This window comes from Mus caroli, unplaced genomic scaffold, assembly GCF_978045245.1.
Source record: "Mus caroli unplaced genomic scaffold, Mus_caroli_1 scaffold_6, whole genome shotgun sequence".
Lineage (NCBI taxonomy): Eukaryota > Metazoa > Chordata > Mammalia > Rodentia > Muridae > Mus > Mus caroli.
The window spans coordinates 106,234,920-106,246,953 of record NW_028227261.1 but is presented as its reverse complement, the minus strand read 5'-3'; the positions used below and the strand labels follow the sequence as shown (position 1 = coordinate 106,246,953).

The window sequence follows — 12,034 nt, the reverse complement described above, 5'->3', positions numbered from 1 at the left end:
AAGGAAAGAAAGACACTTAGAGTTAACAGTGCATTCTTTCCCAATTCAAGGGAAACTTCCCTTTAAAGAGGGAAGAGGGTTGTGGAAATTAATCACAGAAGTGAATCCCCAGAAAAACAGATTTTAATGTTGCAATTAAACACATTCTACAAACAAATCCAAGTCACAATATAAGTATTAGAGGAAGTGTAAAGAACTAGTGGAGGCATACAAATGTGAATTTAAGAGTTAAAAGACAAGTCTGTCTCAAAGCTGAGCCCACTGCTTCCAATGACTAAGCCTATAATGTCCCTACTTTGAACCACAAACTACTGGATCCCAAACACACTCACTGGGGTTAACTCAGAAATGACTGTATTTTTGGAATTTACTCTGTAGACCAGGCTGGCCTTGAACTTAGAAAATGGCCTGCCTCTGCCTCCCAAGTTAAAGGGATTAAAGGCATGCGCCACCACTGCCCGGCTCTGGTTTTTAATTTTAAGGTCTCTTATTTCACAAATACAGAAAGTAAGGTCTTAAGAAAGAGAATGCATGCCTCCTTCTACTCACTTCCCAACAGCACCCTCAGTGACATACTTAGCAACAGCCAGCAAAAGTTCTTACCACTGCGTGCCATGAGATACCAGAGAAACTTCATTTACTTAAAACAAACAAACAAACAAACATAAAACTAAGGATATTTACCAAATGCTTACTGATGGCACTCTGCATGATGTCAAAGCTCTGGCTTCGGGCAGGAATAACCAATAAGCTGTGACAAACTGCCTGTCAGAAAAAAGAGAAGAACAGTAGCTGTATCAAGACATTAAGAATTAAGACAAGTTCAACACAATTTTTAAAGCAACTTTGCAGATCAATATAGCAAACAGGTAACAAAACCTTGATTTTGTAGATGCAAATAACAAGGGTTAAACACATCACATATGCACAATACTACATCTATAAAGTATCTACAAAAACAGCTAAACCTTTCTACCTTAGGAAGATAGAGACTATGTCTATTAATTGCTACAACTCAAAAGGCCCAAAGAGTAGAATCAAGTGGTTGACAAAAGCCTTCTAGTTTTCCTTAGTAGAGAATGCATGCCGAGAGTCAGCCCAGCTGCCCAAACAATACCACCTCACCCTTCCTCACTCTTCATTTCCTGAAACCCCAGAAGAACCCCAATACCACACCAGTTCAATTAACATGTGAGATAACCAGATGTGGAGAGGCAAGCACAAGACCATAACCAACAGAAGTCAATATACTCTGACACCCTCAGAACCCAGTTCTCCCACCACAGCAAGCCCTGGACACACCAACACACCGGAAAACCAGGATGCTGACCTAAATTCCTATCTCATGAAGATTAAATGGAGTCCTTTAAGGTAAATAGAAATAACTCACTGAAAGAAATACAGGAAAACACAGGTAAACAGGTAGAAGCCCTTCAAGAGGAAACAAATAAATCCCTTTAAGAAATACAGGAAAACACAATCAAGCAGATGAGGAATTGAACAACGTGGTCCAAGACTTGAAAACATAAGTACAAACAGTAAAGAAAACACAAAGGGAAGCAACCCTGGAAAAGGAAAGCCTAGGAAAGAAGTCAGGAACTATGATGCAAGCAGTAACTACAGAATAAAAGAGACAGAAGAAAGAATCTTATGCACAGAAGATACCTTAGAAATATCAACACAATAGTCAAAAAAAAAATTTAAAACAGAAAAAAAAAACCTAACCCAAAACATCCAGGAAATCCAGGACACAATAAAAAGACCAAACCTAAGAACAGTAGGAAAAGAAGAGAGCAAAGATTCCCAGCTCAAAAGACCTGAAAATGTCTTCAATAAAATCATAGAAGAAAACTTCCTGAACCTAAAGAGATGACTATAAATGTACAAGAAGCCTATAGAATACCAAATAGATGGGACCAGAAAAAAAAAAAAAAAATCCTCTCACCACATAGTAATCAAAACATTAAACACACAGAACAAAGAAAGAATATTAAAACCTGTAAGAGAAAAAAGCCAAGTACTATACAGAGGCAGATCTATCAGAATTACACCAGACTTCTCAACAGAGACCCTAAAAGCCAGAAGAGCCTGGACAGGGCTCATGCAGACCCTACGAGAACACAAATGCCAACCCAGGCTACAATGCCCTGAAAAATTATCTATCTACCAACCCAGTCCTGCAGAAGATTCTAGAAAGAAAACTCCAACACAAAGAGGGTATCTACATCAAGGAAAAAACAAGGTATTAATCATTTCACAACAAAACCAAACCAGGAGAATCATATACACATAATGACACCTACAACAACAAACCTAACAGGAACTAACAATCATCTGTCTTTAATATCTCTCAGTATCAACTGACTCAATTCCCCAATAAAAAGACACAAGCTAACAGACTTGATACACAAGCAGGTCTGATTGGGGACCCCTGTGGTTGACTGGAAGAAGCTGAAAGGAGAGCGACCCCATAGGAAGACCAGCATTCTCAAGAAACCTGGACCCCTGAGATCTGACAGACAATTAAGTCACCAACCAGGAAGCATACCCTAGCTGACCAGATGCCCCTGAAACATAAACAGCAGAGGACTGCCTGGGACGCCCTCAATGAATAAAGAGCTACCTAATTCTCCAGAGACTTGAGGCCCCAGGGAATGGGGAAGCTTGGTAGGTTGTGTTGGTGTGTGGGAATATAAGGATATCCTCTTGGAGATGGGGAAGGAGGAATGGGATGAGGAACTGTCAGAGGGTGGACCGGGATGGACCATTAAAAAAAGAAAAAAGATTGAAGATGATGGAGGAGGAGGAGATTGATTTAAAGTTACATGCTTTAGCCTTAGTCTTTCCAAGACACAGTTAATCAAACTTTGAGAGTGGGACTCAGCAATCATGAAATCATCTGTGTATAAATTAATGATAAAACAATTATTGAATGAATTGACAAAATTAAAAGGCATGAATTTAAATACTTATTAAAGGAATGTTGGTTATCTTAAGATGTGAGTCCCTAGAAAATTATATTATATTATATTATATTATTCCAACCAAGAGAAATCTAATTACTATATGATCCAGTTGCATCATACCCGGGGAACAATCCACAGGATAAAAGGCAGCGCATAATAGTGCTTTGCTTGCCTAAGCACATTTACTGCAGCAGTATCCACAAAAGAGACATTACAAAGTCACCACATGTCTTGATTAATTTATAAATGTGTAAACTATCATACACACACACACACACACACACACACACACACACACAGAGGATAACATTATTCAGCCATGAAGAATAAATCATGTCAAGTACAAAAGAAAAAGAAAACATGATCATGCTAACCAAAATTACTTAAAAAGTAAAAATCTCACCAGGCAATGATGGTGTATACCTTTAATCCCAGCACTCAGGAGGCAGAGGCTGGCAGGCAGATTTCTGAGTTCGAGGCCAGCCTGGTCTACAAAGTGAGTTCCAGGATAGCCAGGGCTACACAGAGAAACCCTGTCTCGGGGAGGGGGGAGAAGGGGAGGTAGTAAAAAGGTAAAAATTCCATTTTCTTTCACATGTGGAATGATGTAGCATTATTAATACAAGCTTGTAATAGAAGGGAAGGGAATTAAGAGAAAATCTGGGATCAACCTATCAAAATGTTTCAATTACACATTTGAAAATAACCAACATTAAACAATTATTGTGTGAATAATATGTAATAATAAAAATGGAAAAACTAAAAATATGTAATTGCTTTGTGAACTAGAGTGTGGTGATGCTCTAGATACAAAATATTTTCTTCTATTATTATTCATATAGACAGAAATAAAAAGGAAATAACTGAAGAAAAAATGGCTGCCAATTTTCCCACAATAAATAAATAATCTATAAACAATCATCAAATATCAAACTGAAAACAAAACAAATACCACCAAAGCATAAGATAAACTACTGAAATATAGTGACTTTTAAAAATAAAAGCAGAAAAAGATGAGCTGGGGATATGGTTATGGGTTAAAAGCACTGGCTGTTCTTCCAGGACCCATGTTCACTGCCCAGCACCCACTTGGCAGCTCACACACAACCACTTCTAAGGGCTCTGATACCCTCTTCTAGGCTCCAAGAGCAGCAGAGCACCCGACACACACATAACCAAAATACTCACATACAACAAACAAAATTTTAAAACGATTATTTAAACTGTAGAAAACAGAAAAATAATGACACAATACAGAAAAACACTGTTAAACTTGTTTAACAATATGAGAAAGGAAACATAAAGTAAGACACTAAGACCATGAAAAATATGACAAACAGTAAGTCAAGCAAAATAAAGTGTTGTAGCAGGGAGGCCAGAGAAATGGCTCTGTGGCTAAGAGAACTGGCCACACTTCCTGAGGACTAGGGTTCAATTCTTAGCACCTGCATAGTGGCTCACAATGCTAACTCCAGTTCCAGGAGCTCTGACACCCTCTTTTGGTCTCCACAGACAACAGATATGTAAGTGGCATTCAGACACACATGCAAGCAAAACACCCACATTAATAAAATAAATTATTCAAAAAAATTGTATAGCCAAAAAAAAAAAAGAACTATTTAACACAAGCCAAAAAGTTCAGCATGTATAAATGAACAATAGGTGGTAGTTAAATACATAGTTATGATTAAAACTATAAAGAAACAAGAATATGATAAAATAAGGACATTATTCTACTATAAAAGTAGAAGATAATGGGAAAAAAGTGTATGAAAATCCTGAAACTGTTACACTTCTGTTTATCCATGAAACATAGTCTTTGGAGGCTGGGTCCAATGAAGCTCAGTGGTACAATATGCATAATATGGTGAAGACCCTGGGTTGCAACCAACCCCAGCACTACTCTACAACAACCAAAAGGCCTTTTTCAACTATTTAGTATCTTAAAAACCAACAAATTAAAACAACAATATTAAAACAGTTACTGGACTTTTGAGAAAAGAGACTCTCATTTGAAAGGCATTCTATCTAGACTTCTCTTCCTTTCGGGGACTTTCACTGTTAATTACTGCTACAACATACTACTTTTTGGTGGTCAGGAAGACACTAAGTGAAAAATACAAGGTCCAGACCAATGTATTCAGTATTATTCTCATAAATGAAGAAAATCAAAAGCATGTGTCCGTACGTATACACACACACACACACACACACACACACACACTGGGGATTAGGGGCCAGGGGCAAGAAGGGATAAAAACTCTTTCCTATGAGTTATCTTTTCTAAATTTTATTTTGTGAATACTATTCCCAAATAGCTTCAGTGAAAACCTCATTTTCACTATGCCAAAACATCTAAGGAATTCTAATCTACTGATAACTTATCAAAATGAATTAGAAAAATAAAATTTATACACTTAAGATAGCAAAATTATGTACACTTCAAATATATTCACATGAAAATGGACTTAAAATGCAACAAAGTTTCTTTAAAAGGAAATTGAGGAACTTTGCTTAAAAACTTCAAGAACAAAACTGTAAGTCTAATTTTCCACAATTTATGACTTAACATTTCAGAGACAGAAATCTTAAAACTTAGTCCATGTCTGTGCCCAATGTTCAGTGGCATATGACACTAGACACATACACACGAACAGACACACTTAGAAACTGGAGTGCAGGAAACACCTTTTAATTCAAAGCCTACTGAAAAGAAAGCAAAAAAGGTTGAGTTGTCTCATAGACACTGCCAAACCCATGCCCAGATTTCTAGCCCCCACTAATCTCCATCAAATACTTTTTTGAAATGTCAAGTGGTATTTTAAATATATCAAAATCATCCTTAAAATGACAACAACTACAAATTGTTAGCAAACCCAATTCCTAAATGTAGGTCTAAATTCCTAAATTAAGGCCTTATGAACAATCTGAGAGACTGCTGAGCTCTTGTCTCTTATGAGGTAAATCTCAACTTACACTCAAGTGTAAGTTAGTTACCCTATTCTTTTTCACTATTTTATTGCTGCTTTTCACTTTTAAAAAGTCAGTATTTATAGAGTCCAAAATAAACACATTGCCCTGCATTTTGAGTCACAGGATAAATGTCACTGGTATGGCCTTAACCTTTTGACCAGTGTCAAATAAGGTTAAGACAGTAGTTTGAATGTCTACAAAGGCATAGCTCTAGCCCTTAGAGAAGAACATGAATAGAGTTCAGGATAAATGAAATGAAAATAACAGTTTAAAAACCTGGTTGGTAACAGAAGAGTTGGGTAGTAACTTGAACATAGAGATGGTCCTGGTAAAGAAAAGGGCCATTAAGGCAGAACATATATGGCCTAGACATTGCGTGTTACAAAAAATAATAAGGCAAGAGTCCCGGTCAAATACCTATTAGATCATTAAAGTTCTATCAGCCAGCAGAAAGCATAGCCTTCTAAGGCCTAGGAAGAGCAACAGATGTTCATTAGGAAATGAAGAGTGACGCTCGCCTGTAATCCCAACCTTAGGAGGTAGGGATCTGAGGTTAAGGGCAGCATGAGCTATATACAGTCAAGAGTTTTTAACTCATAAATACATAAATGAGCGAGCCAGCCAACAAAAGAAGGAACGAATGAAAACACATGAGACACACACACAACTAAAACGCTTAGCAATAATATTTATGACTTTTGGAGGTTATTCTATTAATAATCTTTTAGGATAATTTTATCTTTTAGTATAAAAGATGACCCTTAAAATTCCATGCTAAAGGGTTGGAGAGATGGCTTAGCAGTTAAGAGCACTGACAGCTCTTCTGGAGGTCCTGAGTTCAAATCCCAGCAACCACATGGTGGTTCACAACCATCTGTAATGAGATCTGATGCCTTCTTCTGGTGTGTCTGAAGACAGCTACAGTATACTTAGATATAATAATGAATAAATCTTTAAAAATAAATAAATTCCATGCTAAAACTTGGTTTAGACATCTGGTTTCAATGCGTATTTTCACTAATACTGAAACATGCTAGTAGAATTAACACTTGTAAATTTACTAGGCATCTACAGAATTTAGTATTTCTGAAGGTTTCTTTAAAAATACTGAACATAGCCGGGCAGTGGTGGCGCACACCTTTAATCCCAGCACTTGGGAGGCAGAGGCAGGCGGATTTCTGAGTTCGAGGCCAGCCTGGTCTACATAGTTCCAGGACAGTCAGAGCTATACAGAGAAACCCTTGAAAAAAAAAGAATTAAAAAAAAATACTGAACATATTAAAGTTTTTGAGCAGTCTATTTTTAAGATAAAGGGTAAAAAATATAAACCAGAATCTCCTTTTAAGTAACTAAACGAGAGCTGTCTGTATGCTTGCTGCAAACCCAAAAGAAAGAATTGGGGTTTTCCTTAAGTTTAATTTTAATGGACTACTTATTACTTCTTTTTTTTAAAAAAAGAAAAATCAAAGAAAACTAGTGAGCAATTTTTTGTTTAAAAACTCACTTTCAGGGCTACTTAGAGAAACCCTACCTCAAAAAAAACAAAAAACAAACAAACAAACAAAAAAAACCAAACTCACTTTCAAAAACACCAACTCCTACCTAAGTTTTCTCAATAACTAAGTTAAATTCATCCCCTACCCACAAAGCTCTCTGTACATATTCTCCCACTTCAAAATATGTGGATTCTCGGCTACAAACACAGCTGTGCTCTCCAGCAGGAAGGAGGTTGGTTCTCTACCCTGCTCTGTGTAGCAGCATCTCACACCCGCACACAGTAAGCACTGGTGGCCTAAGCAGGACTGTAGGTAGAAATGAAAAGTTTCTTTCTAGGTGTGCTATTACCTCTGTTATGTCCCAGTGGTGCAAGAACTGGTCTAAATCTGTAAGGTAGAGAAGCACAGGGGAAAGTGATGTCTGGATGACATGAGGAACGCCTCGAAGGTTCTGAAGCCAGGTCAACTCCTCTTTTGAAAACCCTAATGCAGGTGACAAAGAAAGCCAGCTGAAAAATAAACCGCAGAGCAGTAATACATAACACTCACAACAGCTTTGTTACTCTGCTGTGTTCGCATATTAACAGTGTCTTAAGGAATTAAATCCTAGTAACAGAAACTGTAAAGTTCACATTAACTACACATGCAAAGGATGTGATCTGACCCAATTTAAAACACAGCAAAAAACACTTTTACCATGTTCAGTGGGAGTTTTACTACTCTTGATTTGTTTTTAAAATAAGGGGCATAATCATTCCAATAAACAGTAAATTTTAACAAAGAAAATACTTGGCACACGCCTTTAATCCCAGCACTCTGGAGGCAGAGGTAGGGGGATCTCTGAGTTCCAGGCCAACCAAAGCTTCACAGGGAAGACCTGTCTCAAAACACATAAAAGCAAATGAACAAGTAAGAGCAATGATATGCTTCATTCCAAATACATTAAACACTGCATGTTCTTATATAACAGCCCTTCAAATGTTTTCAACTACTCTTATTTGCTTGTTTATTTGGGGAGAAAAAGGTTGGAGTGGAAGTGGATTCAACTCCAAACTTTGAACATGGATACCATACCTAACATAATTCTGGTGTCCTTCTTGGTTCTATTATATTTGGTCCAACCCACACAGACAATCTGTCAATGACCCTCCTAATTAATAGCTCTCAAAAATGATCAGACTGCCACAGATAACTGCCCAAGAAGCTAACTGTTTTCATATTCAGACCACCATACTTCCAAGAGCATGGTCTAAGGAAGCTAGTATGTTAGTCACATAGCCATGTATTCTCCCTTTAACTTGGCAAGTTAATGTAGCTACCTGTAAGTGTAGAAAATAAGAAGCTGAGATAATCCACATCAGTCATTAAGCAGTCATTAACCGAGTGGCTCCATCCAGAAAAAGATGATCTACAAGAAACAAAAGAACTATTACCAGTCTGGTTTTCTTTTTAAAGAGTAGAGAGGTCAGGACGCTAAAGAGATGGCTTGGTGGATCCTTCTACAGGATTCAGGTTAAATTTCCATGATCCACATTGACAGCTCACAACTGAAATTCCAGCTCAAGGGGTTCCAACACCCTCACACACCCATACATATAGGAAAAACATCAGTGCATGTAAAATAAATAAACCATGATTTAAAAGAAAAGATCGAGGACTCCAGAGTCTGATTCCAGGACTTCCAAGTGCCCTAACACCGACCCTCAATCCCAGTTCTGCACTTTCCTTTATTGCAAATATATCCATAGTATATATGCTGTTTTAACTTCATTTATAAGGACTTTAGTATTATAGTTATGAAAGTTAAGAGGCATTAATATTTATAGTTATATAGTTTATTAAAAAGTATAACTGGCCCAACATATATGATGTAGCAAAACTTCCATTCCACATTTCAAATTAGATCCAAAGAAGCAAGGAAGCTTTTAATTTTCTTTTGTGATAGATATTGTGTACTTAATTATCTAAAAAAATCTGACCCTTAGCAAATAAGTGTGATGGAGTCTCTGCTTCACAATTAACTAGAGCAAAAGCATCTTAATCAAGCTTTAAAAAATTTACTGTTAAAGACCCTCACAAATGCACAGTAAAGCAGAGGCTTTGAAAGAAAAGCTGAATAAGCTGGCTGTGGTGGCACAAATCTGTAAGCCCAGTACTTTTGTAAGGTTAAGACAGGAAAATCATGGCCTTCCTCAACTATACACTGAATTGAGATCAGCCTAGTCTATCTACTTCAAAAGATCAAAACCCAAAATTAAAAGAGAAAAGGTAACAAGGTAAAGAAAAGGTAACTATACAGTGGCTTTCAATGAGAAATACTTGGTTCCTACTGTAGGACAAGTTACTGGCTAGTCTTTGAAAACCCTCAAAGCCAGGCTTCCTTAGTAAAAGTTTGAACCCCAAAGATACAAAAATCAGATCTAACAAGCTCAGATTACAGATTTTACCAGACAACTGAGTAAATGCAAGTCAGAATTAGGCTTTTCTAATTTACCGATATGCCACTTCTAGAAGTGGTTAAAATAAGTACTATGGTAAACACCTTAAATCCCAACCCCATTACAAGGGAAGAAAAACCCCTACATTTGGATTTCTTAATATTTTTAACTAGGAGGAGAGGTACTAAGCATTCCCCTATATCATTCAAAGCAACATGTAGATATCCATGGAGGAATATCCCAGGAACTCAACATCAAGAACAGAAAGAAGGACAAAAGAGAAAATACCTTATACCCAGTATATACAGAATCAACTGTGCCACCCAGTGGCTGGAAATAGAAGGTCCATTTAAAGTTTGTCTTGGAAATAAGAAAGTTTGGATAGCATATAACCATGGTCTAGTAGAAGAGGAGAGATACTAAGAAAAAACCTGAAGTACTTAAAGAGTATGTCTGAAGGAACCATTCAGTCTGAAATTGAATCAGGATGGAATCCAGGGTCTCAGCATACATTCTACCACTGAGCTCCACCGCAGTCCCAACCTGCTTTTACTGATTACGTCAGTACTGTAGAATAATAATTCAAACTTCCAACTATCGATACAAATCTTCAGAGAAAAGTAAGTCAAACAAAGCAAGACTGCTAAACCCACCCTTGACAAAAGCTAATAAACTGTAGAGAACTATAACTGAACATTAAATGTAGTTTCAAGTGACTCAATTCAACAAGTGTTCAAAAGCTAAACTAAATCTTAGACAATGTAGCTAAGGACTAAGTGACCTCCAATGGAAGCCATTAAGTAAAAGCACTTCTGAATATATAGTAGTATTGAACATGAAAAAATTTTCAAAGGCATAACATTAAATAAAAGCTTTACATCAAAGTACAGAATTTTTTTCTATTTCTAAGAAAGAAAAGCATAGGAAACTATCAATGCTTCAATTTTTAAAAAAAAAATATAACCAATTCTAACGCACGAACAAACATGAGAAGTAAATCTTGAATTTTATATATATCCAACATTGTGAATAGCGGTTGCTAGAAAGATGAGGCAGGTAGTCATGAACCATGTTGCAACTCAAATTAGCCAAATGTATGTTTATTAAAAGAAGCAAGTGATAGCTGGGCACAGTGGCACACACCTTTAATCCCAGTGCTTGGATGCAGAGGCAGGCAAATCTCTAAGTTAGAGTCCACCTTGGTCTACAGAGAATTCTAGGACAGGTAAGGCTACAGAGAAATCCTGTCTGTCAGGGCATGGGGGAGATGATCAAACAATGATTCAAACAAGTGATACGGGGTATTTTCAATACTAGCAATGCTATACTTTTTTAAAGCCAGGTGTGGTAGTGCATACACACTTTAAATCCCAGTGCTGGAAGGCAGAGGCAGGACAATCTCTGTGAGTTCAAGTCCAGCCTGATCTCTATAGTGAGACCCTGTCTCAAAACACAAAACAAAACAAAAAACAAAAGAAAGTAGAGCAAAACAAAACAAAAAAACCTTTCAGAGAAAACAAAATGGCAAAGCCACTATGGAGGGCAAGGTATTACAGTTCCTCAAAACACTAAACACCTGAGCTGAAGAGGGGTTCTTAGTAAAAGAGCACTTGCCTAGCGTGTGCATAAAGATACAGTACTACCACACGATCTACCCATTCCATATCTATGTTAGATAGCAAATATACTGAAAGCAAGGTCTCAAAGAGATGCTTGTGCACAAATGTGCATAAAGTCTTATTCACAGTGGCCAAATGGCAGAAACCATCTATATATGCCCATCAACAGAAACTGAAAAGTAAATGCAGTATAGATCTGTCTGATGGACTACCACATGGCCTGAAAAAACTGAAAAAAATCCTCATACACACAAAAGTAGAACAGATCTCTTCAATAAGAAGCATCTAGAACAGCCCCAAATGATAAAGGCATAAAAGAGATTACCTAGAAAAGTGGTAAGAGGAGGAAACTTCTTGAATCCCCCAAAACAAACAATTTTTAAGTGGGCATAGTGACCCACCTGCAATTCTGGCAGAGGCAGAGGCAGGCGGTCCCCAGAAGAGGTGATCTAGTTCTGGATTTGAGTAAGGACCTGCCTCAATAAATATGGTGGAAGAATAATGGAAGTTGATTCCCAACACCACTCTCAAGACCCCACACG

General features: G+C 37.2%; 1 protein-coding gene across 4 annotated transcripts in view; it reads right to left on the bottom strand.

Moving 5' to 3' along the window:
* The window catches only part of Tex10 (testis expressed 10), a 39,300-nt gene that overhangs the window by 9,290 nt on the left and 17,976 nt on the right, over positions 1-12,034 (bottom strand). For all 4 annotated transcript variants that reach the window (XM_021159427.3, XM_085839303.1, XM_085839304.1 and 1 more), the window contains 3 exons: positions 8,755-8,843; positions 7,785-7,918; positions 685-765 (listed from right to left, as the gene is read on the bottom strand). In XM_021159427.3, the coding sequence (XP_021015086.1) occupies positions 685-765; positions 7,785-7,918; positions 8,755-8,843 (304 nt within the window). The remainder of the gene's footprint in view (positions 1-684; positions 766-7,784; positions 7,919-8,754; positions 8,844-12,034) is intronic.